The following is a 23,204-nucleotide window of genomic DNA, read 5'->3' as shown; positions in this document are numbered from 1 at the left end:
AGGTTCAGGGACTGGCAAGTGTGGGCACTTGCGCAGTCAGCGTGACAGTACGAGACCGTACGCGGGGTCTGCAATGGTGGACCCGAGACACATCTTACGAGGCCGCTTCTGTGGGTGGCGCAACCAGCGCTGCAGGCCCACTAGCAGCATTTGTATCCACAAGCCCCGGCACTCCTCGTGCACTTTACTGGGGACTGACAGTAAACCAAATAAGCCAATCGTCGAAATTAATTACATATACACTTTTACATTGGGAGCACTTGCACTGCGGCACGGATTGGCCGTGTCGCAGTGCCCTGAGCATCGAATACCAGCAAAACATCTGAGGCACATCAGCAAAAAGTGGAAGGGAGACTCACGCCAAGGTGCCAGGTCTAACATGTGTCCCCTCCAGCTGAAATGTGGGGAGAACTACCCTTGCCCAGGGAGTTCCTCATCACTAAGGCGGAAAAACCTTGACAGACCGTCAGCATTGGCGTGGTCTATGCCAGGGCGGTGTTCCACCGTGAAGTCCATACTCTGTAGAGAAATGGACCACCTCCACAGCTTCGGGTTCTCACCCCTCATTTGCATCAATAATAATAATAATAATAATCCACATTTGTAAAGCGCACAATCACCCGTAAGGGTCTCTAGGCGCTGGGGGCCGTCGGGAAGATTAAGCAAGCTATTGCCCAGAGTCACATGGTGCTGGGCTAATCTGCCGCCGGTGCCGGGGATCGAACCGTGAACCCCAGATTCCGGAGTCAGTCGCCCTAGCCGCGGCGCCACACCTCTTCCATCAACCATCTGAGGGGCCTGTGGTCTGTCTGAACTCGGAAGTGAGACCCAAACAAGTAGGGTCTTAGCTTCTTCAGGGCCCAGACCACAGCAAAAGCTTCTCGCTCAATCGCACTCCACTTCTGTTCCCGTGGAAGTAACCTCCGACTGATGAAGGCCACAGGGTGATCCCAGCCCTCCTCAGTCGTCTGTGAAAGGACAGCCCCTATCCCATGCTATGAAGCGTCTGTCTGCACTAAAAACACTTTGGAGAAATCAGGAGCCAGGAGCACGGGCGCCGTGCACATGGCCGTCTTCAGGGTGTCGAATGCTACCTGACAGGCGTCAGTCCAGATCACTTTTCGGGGCTGCTTCTTCGAAGTCAGCTCGGTCAATGGGGCAACGATGGTGCCGTATCCCTTGACGAACCTCCTGTAGTACCCGGTGAGTCAGAGGAAGGCCCTCACCTCCGTTTGGGTCTTGGGGGCTTCCCAAGCCAGGATGGTCTGAATTTTGGGTTGAAGGGGCGCCACCTGGCCGCTCCCAACTTGGTGTCCCAAATACACCACCGAACCCTGCCCGATCTGGCACTTGCTTGCCTTGATCGTGAGGCCTGCCTTGCGCAGAGCCGCCAACACTTCCCACAGGTGTCGCAAGTGTTCTTCCCACGTACCGCTGAACACTGCGATGTCATCCAGGGAGGCGGCACTGAACGCGTCCAGCCCAACCAACACCTGGTTGACCAACCTCTGGAAGGTGGCAGGGGCGTTTTTCATCCCGAAGGGCATGACCTGGAATTGGTAGTGCCCATCTGGGGTTGAAAACGCTGACCTCTCTTTGGCCCCATCAGTTAAGGCGATCTGCCAGTACCCAGACCTTAAGTCAAACGTACTGAGGTACCGGGCAGCCCCCAACCGATCGATGAGCTCATCAGCTCTGGGGATGGGGTGCGCGTCAGTCTTCGTGACTGAATTGAGTCCTCGATAGTCCACACAGAATCGTAGTTCGGGTGTGGCTCCCGGCGTCGCAGCCTTCGGGACTAAGTCCACTGGGCTGGCCCAAGGACTGCTGGAGGACTCAATCACCCCAAGAGAAAACATCTTCGAGACTTCCTCCTTGATGCAGGCTCGTACCCTGTCAGTCACGCGGTAAGCCTTGTGCTTCACCGGCGAACTGTCTCCCGTGTCCACATCATGGACGCACCAATCTGTGATACCCGGAACCAGGGAGAACAAGTCAGAGAATTGCCCCAGCAGCTGGCGGCAATCATTCTGCTGCTCAGGGGTCAGGGAGGGTGAGAGGTTAACCCCTTCCACTGACCCGTCTCGCTCGGAGGCCACCAAGAGGTCCGGAAGAGGCTCGGTCTCCTCCTCCATCCCATCATCGGTTGCCAACAGCATGCCCACTTCGGACCTCTCCAAGTGGGGATTAAGGCGGTTAACATGTAGGACCCTCAAAGGGTTCCTGGGAGTTTGCAAGTTCACCAGGTAGGTGACAGGACTCTTGCACTCCACAACCTCGAATTCACACGTCCACTTATCCTGAAGTGCACAGAGCTCCACTGGGGCCAAGACCCACACCTTTTGTCCAGGTTGAAGCTCCACCAGAGTGGCATTCTGGTCGAACCACCGCTTCATCTCTTCCTGGCTGGCTTCCAGGTTTGCCTCAGCAAGTTGCCTGAATTGCCTGGTCTGGTTTCGGAAGGCCAGCATGTAGCTGTATACATTCTGGGGAGGTTTCCTGGGAGATTGCTCCCAGCCTTCCCTAACCAGACTCAGAGGTCCTCGGACCGGGTGACCGTATAGAAGCTCGAAGGGACTGAACCCGAGCGACTTCTGCGGCACCTCTCGGTACGCAAACAGTAGGCATGGCAAGAAGACGTCCCACTTACGCCTCATTGGTCCTTCTAGTCCCATGATCATGCCTTTCAAGGTTCGGTTGAATCTCTCAACCAACCCGTTTCCTTGGGGGTGGTAAGGGGTGTTGAACTTGTACGTTACACCACACTCTTGCCAAAGGGACTTCATATATTTCGATATGAAATTGGTGCCCCTGTCAGACACCACCTCTAGAGGGAATCCCACTCGTGAGAAAATTCCCATCAGTGCTCGTCCCACCACGGGGGGCGTCACTGTCCTCAGAGGGAAGGCTTCAGGGTACCGGGTGGCATGGTCCACCAAGACCAGGATGAACCTGTTGCCCATGGCTGTCTTGGGGTCCAGAGGCCCCACAATGTCAATTCCCACTCGCTGGAATGGGGTACTTATGACGGGGAATGGTTGGAGGGGAGCCTTATTCTTCCCTCCGCACTTACCACTTGCCTGGCACGTTTGGCAAGTCCTACAGTGAGCGTCTGAGCTCCTGTGCATCTGGGGCCAGTAAAAGTGGGTGACAAGCCTGTCATAGGTCTTGTCCATCCCCAGATGTCCTGCTAACGGCACATCGTGAGCCAAACCCAGTAGGAAGGCTCTGAACTTCTGGGGTACCACCAGCACACGGGCTGACCCAGGTTCAGCAGCCTTAGGCTCTGAATACAGGAGATCGTTCTTCCAGTAGACCAAGTGTTTTCCGGACTGAACACCATTGGCCTGGTCTGCAGCCTGCTGCCGCATACCCACGAGAGAAGGGCACTCTCTCTGCTCCTTGCAGAATTCCTCCCTGGAGGGACCCCCTTCCTGCTGCCAATGGGTCAGCTCAGGCAGGTCTCTCAGTTCGGCGATCTGTTCCCCGGTAGGCTCCAGGGCATCCCCCTCGAGGTCTGCTTCCTCCTGGGCCGTGGGAACTTCGGGAGCCGGCTGTCCGCGCCCCCTGCGCCTTCTCTCTAAGGCCGGTTCTTGAGCCTCTCCTTCAGGCTCCAGGACTTCTTCAACACCCCTACTGTCTGCCATAGACCGCGTGGTCACGCACGCCCAGTCGGGTAGACCCACCATCCGCAGTTGAGTCGTTTTCTCCACCTTTCCCCAAGGGGAGTTCTCCAAATCGTTCCCTAGCAGACAATCTACAGGCATGGAGGTCCTCACAGCGACTTGCAGAGTACCTGAGACCCCCCCCACTCAAAGGGAACCTGAGCCATCGGACACTGGCTCTTAGAATTGTCAGCATTGACAACCCTACAGTAGGCGTGAGGTACTACCTGCTCCTGAGACACCAGGTGCTGCCTCACTGCAGTCACACTGGCTCCTGTATCTCGAAGAGCCTCCGCCTTCTTACCGTTGATGGTCACTACCTGCACATATTTCTTAGTGTTATTGGGTAGGTAGTTCTCGGGGACCATCTCACTGTCTCCTAGCGAGACTAGGGTCATCTGTACGGGATCCCCACCCATTTGGACGGCTACTTCCTCCCCAAAATTAACATTAGCTAGTTGCCGGGGCGGAGCACCAGTTGGTGCCGGTTTTGCAAACAAGCGACACTTAGGGTCAGAGGCAACGTGACCCAGGTCGCCACACCTAAAACAGGTGATGGGCCCTCTTTGAACAGGTTTACCTGTCGGGGCCCCGGTTGATTTCGGGGGTGGAGGAGGCTGATAACCTTTCCCTGGGTTCCCTTGGGGATTACTTTGGGAGCCTTTGTGGAACCCTTTCTGTTTTCCCCTGTCCCCCCCACTCTTCTGCTGGGGACCCTGCCCACCTTTGGCTGAGTCTCCCACTGGACCTTTGTGGACCCTGGTGGGAGCCAGCGGTCCGCTTCCTCAGAAAGCTTCCTCGGGTTGGACAGCTTGCTATCGATCAGGTGCTGGCGTAACTCAGGAAAACAATTATCAGACAAGTGCTCCCATGCCATTAAATCAAGAAGCCCTTGAAAATCAGTTACTTTACTGCCCTTCACCCAACCATCCAGCGCTCTGCAGAAAAAGGTCACATACTCCACATACGTACCCCCCTGAATCTTTACACACTTCCTAAACCGCAGTCGGTACATTTCAGGAGTTAACCCAAATCAATTCATCAGGGCATCTTTCATGTGCGGGTAGGAGTTAGACTCTTCAGAGGGAAGATCTAGCAGGGTATCCCGCCCCTCGGTCAGGAACCGTCCCCACAACCCCGCTCCCCAATCTCTCCCAGGGACCCAGTGGGAGGACATGGCTACCTCGTAGGCCCCGAACCACTGCCCTATGTCATCCCCCTTAAAATACTCCTTCACCACATCCTTCGGTACGTAGACCCTTGACTCTACCTGGGCTGGCGTTGTGCTGCCACCAGGAGCTGCGTCCAAGCTCTTTGCTTTCAGCTCCAATTCTTTCAGGCGTATCTCATGCTCCAGCTGGAGCCTCTTTTCCTCCATTGCCATCTGCCCTTTCAATCTGGCCATCTCCACTTCATGCGCTCTGGTTGCGGCCCTGTCCTCCAGCTCTTCTGACGGCAAACCTCCCTGCACTTCGATAAGGCTATCTGGTGGAGAAACAACAACTTTCAGAGGAGGTTCAGAGGGACTATGTTTAACGACCATCCAAGTTAATACCCCTAATGGAACTACATAAACAACAAAGAAACTTGAAGGTCTGAATTAGCTGAGTAAAATAGACTATCACCAGACTCGGCACACTGAGAGTACAGTGCATCAGCTATCACGTGATGGAGAGACACTTAACCCCTTCGACGCTCATGACGAGCTGGGCTCGTCATGAGGTAGCCTCCTCGCACGCTCATGACGAGCCCAGCTCGTCATGAATAAAGGGATTTACAAATTCCCAGCGTGCCAGCTGAATTCCGCCCGCAGCCTAGAGGTTAAAACAATGGTTTAAGTCCTATCAGCCCACCCACATGGCAGAGCCTCATCATGTAGGACATCTTGAACTATGTCTGTGACCCCAAGCCCTGATGTACTGGCTTTGTATTACTAGGCCATAGTCCAGAGGATAAAAGTGTCCTCACCACTGGTGATGCTGATGTAATGCAGTGCAATGAAAGATAAAGTGATGTGTTGTAAAATGGCGGTCAAGGCAAATGAAGAAATTTTAATAATATTCACCTGGACGTCAGGTTAAAAAACAGTGTAAGGACAGTGTGAAAAAATCACTGTCAGCTTTGCTTGGTAATCATTCAGGCCAACATGTTTCTGCCGTAAGGTGGAGATTCACCGGCATTCGTCAGGGCCAAGCTAACTAGTATGCTACTGCAAATTACACTATTGAAAGTGAAAGGAAAAGAACTCAAACGTGATTACATGGAATCCAACAGACAATACTTTGCCTGTGAGTAGTGACAAAAATGGTCACGAGGACCATCCTACCGTATCCTCCTAGTTGATGCGAATGTGGAGGATGTTTTCCCTGTAACAATTAGAGAGAAAAACTTTTTGGTATATCAAAGTACAGTCATGAAAGTTGTACTCACTTAAATAAAAAGCACAATGATCTGAAAGTCGCACACACAAATGTGCAACAACATGATAGTCAAGAAAACTCAGCTTTGCCATTCATAATTATGATAGCCACAATATTATCTCTGCGCTGTAATAGTCGCCTTCAGATAATCTGTACATTTTTCAAGAATTTTTTTTTTAAATGGACTTACCCAACTCTGTGTGGGAAGATAGCCTCACCTCACCCGGCAACGGCTCGGAGAATGAGGCCCCGCTCTAGACACATAAACAGGGACACTTTCAAGGCATGATAAATGTCACGACCTATGTCTATATAAATGTTTTATTTGAAACAAGTTTTCGTAGAAACCTCAGTTTTCTAAATTACCCCTAACGCCCGCTGCACAATGGAGACCAAGGTGGTCACGCTCAATGCTCCAAAACTAAAAACAATCCTCTAGCATATCATAAAAGGTCACTACGCCGATATGAGATAGCATATGATGCAGTGCCTACTCCTCTACACGACAGCCTCTCTCAAAAGCAAGCAGTGGAATGCTGATGGGGGCTCTTCTCAATTTCAGTAACAATGTGAATAAGGTCTATATTAAGGTTATAAGTAACTGCTGTTTTAAGCTATAAGAAATGAAACAGCGCTGATAGGAAAAAACAGGGCTGGTGATCCCAGAGCTATGAAAATAACCTTGCATACGCGTGGCCGCCCTTCTTACCTATCCGTCGGTACCTCTCGGCGTGGTCCAAAGCCGAAGGGGAGGCACCGACGGTCGGCGTGGGCCGTGTTTTTATACTGCTACTGATTGGCAGAATCTCAATCAGATGGGAATCAGCTGGTTTGAAACTTTATTCAAATTCCGCCGTGGGGAGACGTAATGCGCGTGCGCGCATCACAGTCTACTGCTCAATGGTAAAGCGTGTGTGTCTACCAACGCACGCATGCGCATAAGTGAGTGTTTCGTAACTCACGCATGCGCACCAGGTCTCCCTTTTGAAGTTGAACACTACATGGCTCACTCGAGCGAAAAGACAGGAAGTGGTGTTTGTAGTGAAAAAGACTCTATCTGAACACAACACAGTGTTCACTTTGAAAGTGGTCATTAACGAAATTTAACCGCAGGTTTGGGCAATTGCTGGTTTATAAAGTGCATATCCAAGGACAAGTCAGTAATGCAAATTATTCAACCGCCGATCACCACTATTCTTATAGTCACCTTTGTTGACAAGGAATGGGTGTTACCTGAATTGACTTATACTTCTTGCTACCGGCTAGAGGCCATGTGTCTTACTGGTTCATGATAAGGCTCCAACCAGAATGATAGTGATTAAGTGTGTCCGAGCCTGGCCAGATGTTCGATGTTGACTAAACAAAATGACCACTGCTCCGAGTTTAAAATGTGTTGTTCGTCTCAATCCTACTGATAAACAACCATAGGCTCTACATTTACGTAGTACTAATACAACCTCCAGTAAGGAAGAAATTACTCAATATGTCCAGAACTAGTCGGACCCAGGCCTATACTGAGTGCACAATGTTAGCACAGTATTTACATGAATGTCTTGGGCTCAGCCAAGCCTCATAGACAAGGACCTGACGGTAGATACAGCCGTATTCTGACTCAAAGGGTCTAATGACATCCTTTAACACAATCAATCAGAAGTCAGACGGTTATATTTAAGGAAATTAGCTTAATATCATGAATTTGAGTTTCCTCGAACGAGAGGTCAATTAAGTACTAAATGGTAAGTGTGATCATCAGATTGAAACCCATGGTATGTTATCGTTCAGCCCTGTGACGTCGGTCTTGAGTTTAAAAATCCAACGTTGTTCTTTAACAAAAAGAAACCGTGAAACATCGGTAATGTGTGTAGGGATGTAAGGCTGTTCCAGAACCACCCACCTTAAGTCCTCAGCTTTATGTTTCATGTCTAAAAAGTGATTCGTTAAGCAGGTGGATTGTTTGTTGCAACGAATCGTACTCTTATGCTCGCTGATGCGTAGCTTAATCTTTCTTGTGGTGTGGCCGATGTACATCAGCATGCAGGGGCAAGTGATCATGTAAATCAACTTCTCTGAGTTACAGTTAGTATGGTTGGTCAGACGCCATGGTCTTACTGTACCGATGTCTATTGTCAGAGTCTTCTGTGTCTGTGGACAGGCAGCACAACCTCCACAGGGGTAATGACCCCGTACTGGGCTGGTGTTCCATAGGGTGTTCGTGGTTTCCTTTCTTTGAGTTCTGGGTCTGGTGTGCACCAGATTATCCCTGATGCTCGGGCCCCTCTTGAAGGCAAAGAGAGGCCGAGGTATTTCTCCTGATACTGTATTGAGAATCTTCCAATGTTTCAGGATGATCTTTTTGACCCCGTTGGACAAGGTACTAAAGGTATGCACCATCGTCATCCGGTCTTTTGACGTATCTGTTCTTGTATGTTCTATGAGCGCCTCTCGGTTATTGTTCAACGCTCTTTTGCACGCGCGGCGTACTAGAGGATTGGGGTAATGTCGTTCTTTCAAGTGCAATGACAACTCCTTGGAATGATGTTCATAGAGAGTGTTGGAGGAGCAATTTCTCCTCACCCTCAGGAATTGACCCACTGGTAAGTTGTCACGGAGTGATTGAGGGTGGAAACTATGATAAGATAGTAGAGAGTTTCGTGCCATAGGCTTTTTGTAAAGTTCACTCTGTAGGCCTCCTTCTCAAGGGAATATTAGAATGTCAAGGAATGGAAGCTTCTCTTTACTATTTTCCATGGTGAACTTCAGGTATAGGTTCCTCGAATTCAGCCAGTTGTGAAAATCGGACACTTCAGTAGATGAACCCCTCCAGATCACTATGATGTCATCAATATATCTTCTCCACAGCAACACCTGATGGAAAAATGGGTTGCTGTGGTTCAGAACATGGTCTTGCTCAAACTGATGCATGTATAAATTGGCAAGACTAGGGGCAAAGACGCTCCCCATTGAGGTCCCTGAGACTTGTAGGTAGAGGTCTTCTTGATATTGAAAATAATTTTCCATCATAGCAAGTCTGGCACACTCCATAATGAATGGTACTGGTGTGATTGTATCCAGTTGCCTCAATTCCAGAAGATTCCTGATGCAGTCTAGTGTCTCCTGTTGCGGGATGCATGTATACAGAGACTCAACGTCAAAACTGACCAGTAGGTCAGTTTTGACGTTGAACTCTATCCCTGCAAATAGTCTGAGAACGTCACCGGTGTCCTGCAGGTACGTCGGTGTCTCTTTCACAATCGGTTTCAAGAAAAAATCAACGAAAGTGGACAGAGGCTCGAGTAAGGAGCCTATACCCGATATGATGGGTCGTCCAGGAGGTGGTCTCTTCTCCTTGTGAATTTTCGGGAGGCAATAGAAATAGGGTGTCACTGGGTGTGCCGTGATGAGATACCTGGCCTCTTGGGGGGTGATCCATCCTTCTGATGATGCTTCCTCTACTAGGCTCTTGATTTCATTGGAAATCCTCGCTGTAGGATCCTCAGTGAGGCGACGGTAGGCTCTAGTATCATTCAATTGTCTCTTGCACTCATCGTGGTAAGTGTCAGTGTGTTGCAGCACGATGGCTCCCCCTTTGTCGGCGGGTTTGATGGTAAGGGAGATGTCTTTTGACAGACCGGCGAGTGCAAGTTTTTCTGCTGTAGTGATATTGTGATAGATCTTTTTTCGGGTTTGGTTCAAGCCCATAATCTCGTGGGTCACCGCTTGCTCAAAGGCAATAACCCTTGCAGGCACTTGTTGGTTAAGCGGCATATACGTAGATTTGGGTCTGAGACCCGTGTTGCGGTCCAAATGGTCCTCCATGTTATTGTCGTCCGAACTTGGTCGAGACATCTTAAAGAAAAAGTGCAGACGTATCTTTCTGTAGAAGTTTTCAAGTTCGCATCTCAGGTTAAAGGGGTCTCCCTCGTTGGTAGGATCCACTACCACCCGATTTTCTGGCTCTCTCGACTCTTTCCAGGCTCTCAGTGCCTTGATGGTCTGCATTCTCGTTTTGCAGCCCGTTTGGGAGACTCGGAACTTTCCGCACAGGGCTCTCAATTGATCCATTTTCCAGTTGTCAAGCCCTTCCCAGTCAACTTCGTCGATTCCAGAGATAACAGAGGGTGCTCTCACGGGGAGTGAACCAGGCATGGTTTGGAGATTGGAGATCTCTCGGCAAGAACGTAATCTGTGGCTCGTTATTGGTCTGCTCTCACTACGTGGTGATCAGTAATTTACTGTACATAAATCATAAATGCAAATCCGAAATCCTCACCGCTGGTACCAATGTTGGAACCGGAGGTCTCTGGTTGGCACAGGTACGCACTTGTGGCAAGCAGGGACCCTCACTTCCAGTCAGGGCAAGGGAACTACTCCTTCCAATAACCCCTGCTCACCCTCTAGGTAGTGTGGCGCGAGCAGACAAGGCTAATCCTCGCGGCAATAGTAAGTTATGCATTTATGATCACACACAGTAAACCCACTGACCCACCACAAATGGACACCAGTCGTGTAGTTGTATCAAAAATACGTATACTTTATATAAAAGATAGATTCAAGCAGGAATATCACAAGACCATATAACGTTTAGCGATTTGAGGCCACCAGATTACAATAGGCAAGTTAGTCTTTGAATGTTCGTTGTTCAGCAAGGTACGATGACAGGGAAATAAGAACGTTGCGGACCCTGGATCCGATATGAACTCGGGATGGAGTTCAAGTGTACCTTGCTTGTGGAAGTCTGAGGCGTTTCAGGCGCGGCTACTGGTGAGGGCGGACTCAGGACGAGGCCAACGGTTCTCCAGAGGATCTCTCCGGCTCAGGGCCCCCTCGAGGTGCGAGGTGGGGGAGCAGGACTGTGGAGGGTTGTGGCGATCCGAGGTCGATGCAGCTCACGGGGCGAGGCGCCGTTCAAGCCTGCGGGACGTACTACTTCTTAGCACGACGGGTCGTACTCGTGGATCTGTGAGGGGCGTCACGTTCTATGGCAGACGGGTGCAACACCAGGCTTCCGGTACCACGGTACGGGGAGGCCTTTTTTGAGGTGCGGCACAGGTCTTGGTATGCAGGAGGGCACAGCGAGACAGTCGGGTACGTTACGACGTACGGACCGCCCGAGGCTATGGAAGGCGCTCCGTGCAGATTCCGGCGGGAGAAGATGAGAGGTGCACAACGCGCTCCGTTAGCGGCGAGGTGACAGGAGAGCAGGCGGCCCGGCACTGAAGCGGAGAGCGACTCAGGGATGAGCGGGGCTCTCTATGGCGGGGCGACCAGGCTCCGAGCTGTCACGACCTGGGAGGGGGCGAAGGCACCCGAGTCACAACTCTGACAAGGGAATAAGAACTAAGGCCCAACAGCAGATGGGCACAAGCAGATAGAACCCAATGGTCCTGGGGTTCCGTTCAGGGGGCAAGCTCTCGATCAAGCCCTTGGAGATCGTTTCAGGCACAAGTCTACAAAGTCCTCTCTGGTCTTTTCCTCTCCGTTCTCAGCAAGGCACCACTGCAGGCCAGTCTTACAGGATTCAGACTGGTTTCCGTCCTTCAGCTTCTCTTGGTCCTTCTAGTCAGGCAGAGGTTTGTCGTGGTCAAAACTGAATCTGATTTGTAAGGAGCGGAGCTCCTATATTTATACTGCGTTTCTTTTGTCTTTGCAGGCCATGGGGCCTGAGCCTGGTTCAACCCGGTCTTGGAGTACTCTGTTGACAGGACGCTGCCGTCTTCTTTCAGGGCGCAGGGCAGAGACATCAGACGCTCCGCAGGAGGTGGAGCCAGCATTGTGGTGGTGGAGCACAACCCTATCCAGAGTCAAGGACTACTCCGCCCACCCATCCTGGAGTAAGCACCCTATTCACCACCTGGAGCCCCCGACTGTCCCCGGGAATCTCCCAGCCCTGTCACTCACACAAACCCAGAGAGCAGATACACATCCTGGCAGAGGCGGGCTGAAACAATTAGGCCAGCAAAGGCTAATTTTCTAAAAGTAGCATTTGCAAACACAAGATATTAAAACAAACCTTACTAAAGGAAGTATTTTATTATTCTGATTTCAGGCATACTAAACTCGACGTGCTACCGTGTTCCCTGAGCCTGCCGGGACTATAGCGTGTAATAGTTCCGGCAGCTCATCTTGGCCTAAGAGAACAGGTAGCCCTTCAATAATGACGAACGTAAAAGGGCGGTAATTCACTACTAGGATATGCCACACTCTAGGCTTGTCCTACCTTACGCGTACAATGCACCCTGCCCGTAGGCCTACTATAGGGGTGGCTGATATGCAGGTTAGGGAAGGTTCAGGGACTGGCAAGTGTGGGCACTTGCGCAGTCAGCGTGACAGTACGAGACGGTACGCAGGGTCTGCAATGGTGGACCCGAGACACATCTTATGAGGCCGCTTCTGTGGGTGGCGCAACCAGCGATGCAGGCCCACTAGCAGCATTTGTATCCACAAGCCCCGGCACTCCTCGTGCACTTTACTGGGGACTGACAGTAAACCAAATAAGCCAATCGTGGAAATTAATTACATATACACTTTTACATTGGGAACACGGATTGGCCGTGGCGCAGAGCCCTGAGCATCGAATACCAGCAAAACATCTGAGGCACATCAGCAAAAAGTGGAAGGGAGACTCACGCCAAGGTGCCAGGTTAACAATGACCTATAACAGGCCCGGTTGTAGCAGTAGAATTGACCTATGTTTGGCTTATATAAAGCTCTGATCTGCTATACTGGACATGGAAGCGGTGGATCCAGTCGACAGTGACCACAACCCCCTCAGCTCCTAAACCCCTATTTGCGTGAGGCAAATAGGGTTTTAGGAAACCTATGGCATATGAACATCCGGAAATTTATCAGGTGAAATTGGGTGGGAAAAAAACCTGGAGATAATAAAACTAGACTAAATCTGGAGGTTGGACTTTTATCCCAGCTACCACTTGAACATACGGATTTAAAAATAGTCATGAATTATTATTTACCCAGATATGGGAGTTGCTAGGTCCAGCTAGATGTAATGGAAAGCCAGTCTCCAAACACGATGCCTGTTACAATGGAGCTTCTTGGTTAACCAAAAGCGAGCTCCTAGTAGCAAGTAAATCAACCTCTCAATTATAGATAATATTGTACAGGTCATGATATTGGCAGGTAGTGGTTTAAGAAAAAAGGGCTTGGGAGAGCTCAATGTGAATGTCCCTACATAAAGCTCTGACTATCAACGATAATTAGGCCTTCTGGAGGACTGCTGCTGTTTGATCAAATGACCACAAAACTGCACTAGAATTAAGTGAATAACCTCAGGAATGGATGGCCCATTTAAGTAATTTGTACACTAATATGTGTGACACAGATAAGGAAGATAGTGTGCCTTTAGGAATCAGTGCTTCATGCAAATACAGCTTCCTTTCCTTTTAGTTAAATGAAACAATAGATGCAATGAATTTTGTATCACTGCTCCTGCCCTGGAATCGGACAGGATTCCGAATGATTTATACAGGGCCAATCTGGAAATCATAAATACATAAATTTGCTCTCTAACATGATACTCTCTGGGGCCGATATCCCTTTCTCTTGGAAATTAACGGCAAGGGCATCCCTTCCAAATAGCGAATCACAGGGGGATGTATGATTGTTTTGCGACCACAAGTGGGGTCACAAAACAATTGCAGTTTACCACCTACTTCAAGTAGGTTGTAAGCCACTTGCAAATGGGAAGGGATTCCCAAAGAACCCCTTCCCCTTTGTGATTGGCACTGAAAATGTTTTTTAACAGCAGGCAGTGGTCCGTGAAAAGAAAACTATTTAATTCCAAGAAAACAGGATCCCTAGGAGATATTCTCACACACAATGTCTATGACCCATCCAAGGCTCAGACTTGTCTTTCTACAAAAGTGCCTGGAGTTGTGAGATGTAGTTCTTGAAAAGCTTGCCAGTTTGGATTGAATCAGAATACTTATTGACCATTTGATGGTCGTACAATAAAGATTCAGGACTAACTAACCTTCGAAACAGATCATGTATTGCTTGTATTGTGGTCTGACTGTAACAAGCTGTATGTTGGCAGTACGATCAATAAACTAAAAATCAGACGACTACAGCATATGCAGTCCATAATAAATGGGGATAAGAGTTATCCTATCGCCAGTTATTTTGAGAATAATCACAAATTAACCCTAACAGGCTTCAGATTTTATGGAATCAATCATGTGAAGAATAACCGAGGGGGTGACCGGGTAAAAGACCTGAGAAGAGAGGAGTCTAGATTAATGTAATACTGGGGACATAAAATGGATGCAGAAGTTCTTGTGCATCTTTGTTTTCACTGAGAATTAAGAGTGCAATAGTATCCTGGAATGACCTGCTATGGACTGCTGCTGTATGATAATCTGTGCCATTGAATGGATTGCTGTCTTTGAAGGATTTTACAATTTGGTCACAGCACAATGCACATTGATTGATATGTTTTAGGTTGTGGGTCTAAAGCCGACTTCTGGGGTTGAGATCTTTGACTTTGAGGACCTAGCATTCCACTTTTGAGCCATGTTTATGTATTAAGAAAAGATATATTGAGCACCACATCTTGCTATGGATCAGGGAAATGGTTTACACTGTTCAGGAAGAAATCCTTATATCCTCAAGACATTCAGTCATGTTTAAAATCGTGATGGTGCCGTCTTGAAATTTTCCCTTGATCCAGTCATTTTTTTCGAATCAATTGACTGAGGATGTGGAACCTCATTGTATGTCCTAATATTTAGAGTGCCAAGCTTTTAATCTAGATCTTTATTAATAGTGTTGAATCATAAGTCTGGTCAACCTTACGCTGCCTACCTTACGCTGCCTTCCTTTGTCTCAATTATAGGTGCACTCTCAGTTCCTCCCAAATATTCAGTCCCAAAGGTGACTTGTTTACCATATGCAATATGGATCATGACACTAATGGACTTTGTTAAGAGGCCCTGCATCTCTGGACATGGCTGGAACAGCAGGGCATTTACCTGGTGGTTCAACACCTGGCAGGTTCCATGAACGCTGGGGGGGGGGGATCAACTCAGCCATCAATGCCTAGCAGGTCATAAATGGCGTCACCGTCCATAGGTGGTACAACGTCTTTTTCTTCAGTGGGGAGAGCCTTAGTTAGATCTGTTCACCTCTGCAGAGAATGTGCAATGTTAGCAGGCTGGATTTTCTAAGGCTGCCCTTGCACTGAGATGATTTTTGTCTCAAGTGTAGCTCAGGCTTCCTGTATGCCTTTCTCCCATACCACTCCTGCCCCGACTGCTCAAGAAGATCAGAACCATCTGGGCCCATGTGATTCTTGTGACTCCTGACCGGGCACAGAGAGTCTGGTATTCCGAGCTACTGAGCAGGCCATCGATCTGAGCTGCTCCTTCAGGAGGTTCTTCTGTTATAGCAGCAGGGGAGGGTCCTCCAACCAAACCTGCCTTCTTGCATGGAGATTGAGTGGAGGCAGTTGATATCTTTCAATCTTCATCCCGAAGTCTGCTTTATTATATTGGAAGCTAGGCGTCCCTACATCAAGACGGTATGTGCCTGCAGTTGGAAGAGATTTGCATCATATTGTACAGAAAAGTAAATTTTCTGCCTCCCTTTCTGGTATTTTGCTTTTTATTCCTACATCTGCCCAGAGGGCGAGCAAGCTGCAGGTTTCATAACCAAACCAAACATCCTTTTTTCTCAGTTTACCCTGACAAAGTGGTGCTTTGCACAATGGCCTTTTTCTTGCAAAAAGTAGTCACATCATTTCACGTTGGTCAATATGTGGGCTAATCTGTCACATTGCCCACCTTCTATGCTTATCTATATCCTTCAAAAGAAGAGGAGCGACTTCACCGTCTGAACCCAAAAAGAGCGTTGTTGTTCTATTCTTGACGGCACACAAGACCGAGAGGACTACCAACACTTCATAGTGTATGTTGACTCAAAGAAAGGTCGGGCGGTACAGAAGGGCATCTTCTCTCAATGACTCATACCCTGCATCAAGATCGGTTGTGATCGGTTGTGAATTGGCAAAGAAGCAGCCTCTTGAAGGCTTATGAGCTCATTCCACCAGAGCTGAAGTTGCGACCACTGCATTTGCAGAGTTCCAGTCCTGGATATCTTATCAGGCAGCAATTTGGGATAGTCAGTTCCACAGAGAAGAGCACTATGCCTGTTCGGTCCTGCTGAACTTCCTAGTTTACATTTGTTCGCAGACCCTTCTCTGGGGATGGTATTGCTTGGGTATTTATTCAAAAGTAAGAAATTTGCGGCTAGAATTCTCTATCAGATGAACAAGTTACTTACCTTCAGTAATGCCTTATCTGGTAGATACTATATCTAGCCGAAGATAATTAACCGACCCACCCACCCTCCCAGCTCTATGGACAGATTTCTATTTTACTGGCTGATCCCTTTCAGGAGCCTAGTTTAGACACACCAGTGCAAGTGCACTTCATTAATCCACACTTCTGGTGTGGAAACTTGTGAAAAAGTAACTGACATCAGCGTGTCTGGGTAGTGCCAACATAGGTACATCGACGTAACTCTGGCGTGGACAACACTGACCATAGGCGTGGAGTCGATCAACACCAACTACCGGCATGTAGGGGTACTGCTCGAAAAATCTTTCTGATACAGTCTGACACGTGAGAAATTCAAAGGTAAGGAATGTGCAGCTCTATATTGACTTTAACAGATAAGGCGTTTCAGAAGGTCAGTAACTTGTTCACTTACATTATAGACTTATAATTTACTTTTCAGCCCATTACCCACTAGATTCTAATTTTACAATGGAAAGTCGAAGTGAGCAATAAAAAGACTTACTTTGAAAAGTTGAAATGCGCACTTCTGTTAAAAATGAAAATAATTTGAAAGTTTTTATTTTGATCAACATAATTTTTATGAATTCAAACATATGTGTTCTTCTTCTTCTGGCCTTTCTGCTGTAACACATCATGTTCTCTAAATACTCAACGCATTTGCCTTTTATTAGATACTCTCTTTGTTGGATTCAAGAATGTCTGTTCAGTTGAAACAAATGTGATGTTTATCACAAATCCCCTGAATGAAGATATCCAGCACCCGGTGCACGTGTCAGGGATACAGATGGCTGACACTGAAAACGAGGCAAAGATATTCATACACAGACCTGATGTAGGGTAAGTATTTGTAACACAGAGTATCTACTGAAATGCATATACTTGTGAACACATTATTAAGCATGATCATTTTTGTACAGTGCACACAAAACCTTACTCTTCCCAGGGCACTTACCAGTGACACACATATGGAACTATAAGCGCACGAAGGTAACGCGGGTTGCCCAGATTCACAGTTTGTTGAAGATGAAAGTCAAGGGTGGCTCCTCCATTGGGGCGGAGGTTCCCCGCCCCACTGCTTTCTTGCAGTGCAAGAAGCAGAAAATAAAATAGTATTTTAAATACCATTTTATTTTCTGCTTCCCCCGCTGTGAGAAATCAGAAGGCAGGGATGTGCCTGGTTGGGGGGGAGCACGCAGGAGGGTAAGCCTGGTTGGGGGCGGGCGGGCGGGAGGAGTGGCTTGCACCACTCTGAGTACCCTGACTGTTTGGTCGGCCCTTGGGCTGTCCAAAGTAGTCATGCTCACTCTACATTTTCTTTATGTAGGATGGCCTCCCTACAGGTGCCCGGCTGGGCGCTGTCCTGGACTTTACACCAATCACAACGCTGCCATTGCAGCGTTGTGATTGGCTTATAGGAAGGGAGGGAGCATGCCTGTTCCTGTTCAGGAGCAGGAAAACGCTGACCCGGCCCAGGAGCAGAGGCGGCACGGGACCCAGTCAGGTAAATTTTATTTTTATTTTTATTCAACCCCCTGCGGTAAACCCCGCGCAATAACCCCCGTGCGACCCCACGTCCCCCTGAGTATTGTGAGCTGCGACTGCAAATCTCAGTGGGTGTCTGTAAGGTATATGAAACATGTTTCAATTAGGTATTCGCTGACTTTTACCGCTTTTTGCATCTCTTTTATGCATAGAAAAGATCTGAAGTGCTTAAAACCTGCTAAACATGAGCTGTACGCGCAATACTGTACCTCCAAATGTAACTGCTAATTAGGGTAAAATGGTATTGCCGCACTATGAATGGTATATCACCGCACATTTACAGAAAAAGTGTTCGTTTCAGTGCTCTTGATCTTCTAAAACAGCCATTATTAGTTACAGAATCACAAAGCGAAACAAGCATTTGCAATGCAATCGGTCTCGCCGTTGGGACCTTATATGCAGCACATTAGCCTGGGTGCTGAAACATCTACTGTTCTTTAACATGGAGGGAAAGTAAGGACCAAACTGCGTGACATGCCAGGTATGGGAACACATGGAGGGAAATATTGCCTTTCAGAGAAAAATGTTATAGTCCAAAGCTCTGTTTTTAATATAAAATCGAGGCCTTCGGTGGTCATATCACTCAAAATACAAGATTTGAATTTTTTTTTATTGCTTGTGGAAGACAATTTCTATGGACTGAAATCTAGAGAATGCTAAAGTGATTCTGGTATTTTACTGACCTCTGCTGGTCGTTTTCTATCAGTAAAATACCTTCTGCCTGAATGCATGAAAGTGCACAATCCCAGTTTGTGTTGGGGAGTGCCCTCATTGGATGAACCTAACATGGATGAAGAGCTTAATTTGCAAAAGGAAAGGTGCCTTGGCCCTCCCCAGGAGGCCATTGCAGCTTGCACCACCCATTGCCCCTGCCAGACCTGCCAGCGCGGATCAGGATACTGCACCCAATGACATGAATGTGAGCTCTGTCCTATGTACGTGCTACCTCTCTGAGTTGGTGAATGTGCTGGAGAGATCTTAACAGTGAAAGATGAAGCAGAGGGTAAAATAGCAATTTAGTGTTTTACTGCAGCCTAAGCTGGTGTGCCTTTGGAAGAGGGTGCAGTCCTCAACAGTACACAGATGTTGGTCAATCACAACAGGGGGATGAAAACCTCAGTGCCCCTCCCTCACTGTGCATCGCTTCCTACGTGACACTGATTGAATTCATACCCTGTGGGTCTCTCTGCCTCTGTTCTTATGTCTTCATTATGTCACAGTCTATTGGGCAAAATAGGTCCCTCAATTTCAACGTGCCATATTCACTTGCAAATGAGGGGCAATCCCTTCACATTGTGCAGGTGTCAAATGTGCACCACCTAAACAATGCCTATAATATTGCTGGTCATGAAAGCATCTGCGGTTCTTATTTTTAGTAAAAGTAGAGGACCTGGAGTGTGAAAAGTGGATACAAATGGCTGCTGTTCTCTTGGAGCACTTCTGTTATGGGTAATCTAATATGCAATTTGAATTTACCTGAAGCACAGCAAGGCCTGAGCATTGGTGACATTTTTTATGTCGCTTCCTTTGGCCATCAAAGAAGCTTCCCATGCCAGCATTTAATAGCACAGGGTTCTGAGCAAAGCTTTGGGCACCGGCACTCACTCTTTTACAAATTATGCTCTTGACACAACTTTACAAGATGGACGTCCTGCAAAAGATTATCCCTATGATGTGTTGTATTTGTTTACTGTATTCAGTTCAATATAAAGTGCAGTACAATAGCAATTGCAATTAAAACTTCTCAAACTACATATGATTTGTCCAGGGGGATTTCTAAATTCTCTGGTTAGGACACCATATTTTGAATCAAGAGGGAACATAATTAATTCCTACAGCTTTTGGCCTTTCCTTACTACATCCCGTTGAAATTCCTGCCTTTTGGATTGAAGTTACAAGGCTTCACCAGACTCCTATGGTGGGATTCTCGATGGTCATGGAGCTGCCATGTATCCCTGCCTGGGTGATTCATTGATACATTCAGACGACCTGGCACATGCTTTATCTGACATTCACAGGGTGTTTCAGACCCCGATGGGATGGAGGTTCCTGATAAATTACCAGAAGTCTCACATATTAAGCTTTGCATGTTACTATATCAACATCTGTTGTTCTCATTGGTATTACCAAAATAGGAGATCTGTGGGTAAAAGGGGAGGTCCTGCCCTTCACAAAACTGCGAGACACGTACGGAATGGCAGAGACAGAACTCTACCGCTATATACAAATCAGACACGCGCTCAAGAGTGTTATCCCCTCAGATACCCAACTAGCAGAGGCCTCACCCCTGGAGGATAGACTTCTCACCGATTATATGGAAAAAAAGGCCATTTCCCAGACGTATCGTAAGTTAGTTAACAACCAACCAAACCCCACGATTACACTGCGGGAACGGTGGAAGGTGGATTTAGGAGACATGGAAGACTCAGACTGGCAGAACGCACTAGCGTCGGCCCGAGAAGCAGCGATCCCTTCTCAGCTCAAACGAATACAACTCAAGGTGCTTCCCCATATATATTATTTGCGTACTATACTACATAAGTAGTGGGGGACGCGCCTGACTCATTATGTCTGAGAAACTGTGGACTCACGGGAACATTTTATCACATAATATGGGACTGCCCACATATACAATCCTACTGGGAACACGTGATGAATGTGATCTCGGAGGTGGGGGGGGCAGAGGTTCCGCCGGATCCCAAGAGATGCCTCCTGAATGCTTGGGATCCTACAGATTTAAACGTAGCAATGCAAAACTGGGCCACGCTTGGGATGACAATTGCAAAAAGGAACATTGCCAGGAACTGGCGTTCTGGAGTGCTCCCCACATACCAGCAATGGGGAGGGGACATGGACGTCGCTATGGTGGCTGAAAGGGCGGTGTACACACATAGAGGATGCCCTAAGAAATGGTCCTGAATCTGGGGAAAGTGGAACGATTCAGGGGGAATATATGTGAACCTTCGCAGATTGACTCAACCCCTGAAAACAGCCTGTGAACAACGATAGGGTGGGACTGAAGATGACGTATATAAAGGGTGCTGGAGATGGGAGCGATGGTAAGGGATTAACGTCTAATGATATACTATATTCTGTCAAGCTATGATGCAATGTATGTGACTACGGTGATGTATGATATGTATAAGCCAAATATCGATGGAGATCGTTAATGTTATTGTACGAAATTTAAAACATCTGTCGTTCATCAATCGCAGCTTACAGACTGACCTAGGAAACAGTTTCTATACCACAGCCCAGACCATGAACCTGAAGCCTCATCTCTTTGCATTACCTACCCCACCATCAGCTCCAGCAGGTTCATGACTTCCAGTCCATGGTGCGATAATGAGCTTGAAGTGTGACCTAGCTCTGATGTTTGGAACAAATTAGAAGGCTGAGTAGTGAGGTGCTTTTACTGGATCATCTACTCTCTTTTTTACTCCCTATTTTAAGAGTCAACATTTTGTGAGAATGCCTGCGTGAATTGTTGTCTAGGATCTTTGCCTCCTGGCTTGATGGAACCCCGTGTGTCATCAGGTCAACCAGCATATTCAGATGTCTATGGAAATGAGGGATCAGGTTCAATCATGGGTCTTTGTGGCCACTCATGTGACTAATCCTTTTAATGACACATCTTTCTACGGCTGGAGAGCAACACGGGAGGCTCTCGGTACAGGTCCCCTGATCTGATGCAGACAGAACACAGTAATCATTGGAATGAGCTGATTCGAGCCTTTGTGCAACCACAGTATTTGTTTCCACTCTCAGGATTGTCATGGTACAAACAGTCAAAACATCAAAATCTTTATATTTCAATCAACACAAGGTCCCCGGCCTTAAAGCTTGGCAGAGACATCCTTTGAGACTTTATTTTAGAAGATTACCAGCTCTCGTGTGACCAAATTAGACAGCCGGACGGTGCACTGTCAGACAGGTTCAGCTAGGTGTTTCCCTGCTCCAAAGTCTGGTTGTTCACACACCGTCATCAAAACAGAACCCGGTTGCCGTTCTGACAGCACCCTCAGATAGGGAATCCTAGAAAATTGATCCCTTCTGTTGCAGTGGATTTGCATCCGGGAGTTTGGCCCTCTGTTATGTTGATGCCACCTGCCTTCTAGGCCAATAAATCCATGCCATGTGGAAAATGTCAAAGTGTACAATGATCAGCCTGCTAGACTATATGAAAAAGCAGTTTTATGACTTGGCGAACGATAGACTTTTTGCACTGAAACAGATCTTGAAGTGTGGCCTAGACACTTCAGACCCCCATTACTTGATTTGGGTACGGCTGTCATGCAGCGTCAACATTCTTGATGAATTGCACCAGATTCTCTTGAGATGTTCAGGCGACACTTAGGTACTTTATAAAGATATAGATATGGCGTCTGAGGATGACGGTGCACACACCACAGTAAATATCTGGTGCTGCTCGGAGGAGGAAGAGCCACTAAGTCTTCCTCGGCTGGACGGGTTCCAAATGCAAGTAGGATTCTCTGAGCGCTCAGCAAATCAACAGTTGAGGTTGTGGTTTCAACATGTATTCCTAATAGATCATCCATTAGTCCATTTTGCCCTCGCCAACACGTGTTTCGTCTATTGCTGACTCGGTTGTAGTAGAATTCATCAGGGGTATACATACAAATGTAACCATATTTTAGGGAGGAGCACCTACATTTGTTTATGCATATTTTAGATGGGCACAAAAATGTATTTATTAATGCAAATATACAGCTTAGTAAAGGAAAAAAACTGAAAGCATTTGTGTATGTTCTGTTTTTATTTTTATTTAATTAATTTACATAGCTCTTCTCTAAATGTGCAACGCAACTCTAATTGAAAAAGGGAATGGTATAAAAAACATAATAAACTGCGTAAGAGATAGATGAAGGAAGGTGGTAATTTTGAACACATCGAAACGAGTCACAATGGTAGCAAACAATTTACCTAGTCATGAACTCCACTCAGATCTGCTTCTATGCCCGGTCATGTAATACCCAGGGCCATTGGAATTATGTGATTGTGTGGCATGGGGATTTTCACATAATTATAGAATTGGCGCATTTGCCACATAATTCCTCCTCTGCCACCTAACCTGCAAATTATAACCAAAAAACATTTGTTTCTAGCTCAAATGGTTCAAAAGTTATTAAAAATGCTTCAACACATGTTGCTGTGCACTGGAAGACGCTTTTCGAAGCTGGACTGGTCACCTATTTGAGGCTTATTGCTATGCTTGGGTATTAAAATGGTACTAATAAGGTGCA

The 23,204-nt window shown here is 47.5% G+C and overlaps 1 protein-coding gene across 1 annotated transcript in view; it reads left to right on the top strand.

The window, feature by feature from the left end:
• Positions 1–23,204, top strand: part of LOC144828000 (fibrocystin-L-like) — a 1,506,874-nt gene that overhangs the window by 1,370,441 nt on the left and 113,229 nt on the right. Inside the window, exon 75 of the mRNA XM_078686147.1 lies at positions 17,070–17,235. Within this exon, the coding sequence (XP_078542273.1) occupies positions 17,070–17,235 (166 nt within the window). The remainder of the gene's footprint in view (positions 1–17,069; positions 17,236–23,204) is intronic.

Source organism: Lissotriton helveticus, chromosome 4_1 (assembly GCF_964261635.1).
Source record: "Lissotriton helveticus chromosome 4_1, aLisHel1.1, whole genome shotgun sequence".
In the NCBI taxonomy this organism is placed as follows: Eukaryota; Metazoa; Chordata; class Amphibia; order Caudata; family Salamandridae; genus Lissotriton; species Lissotriton helveticus.
This window is presented reverse-complemented; position numbering and strand designations above follow the sequence as displayed.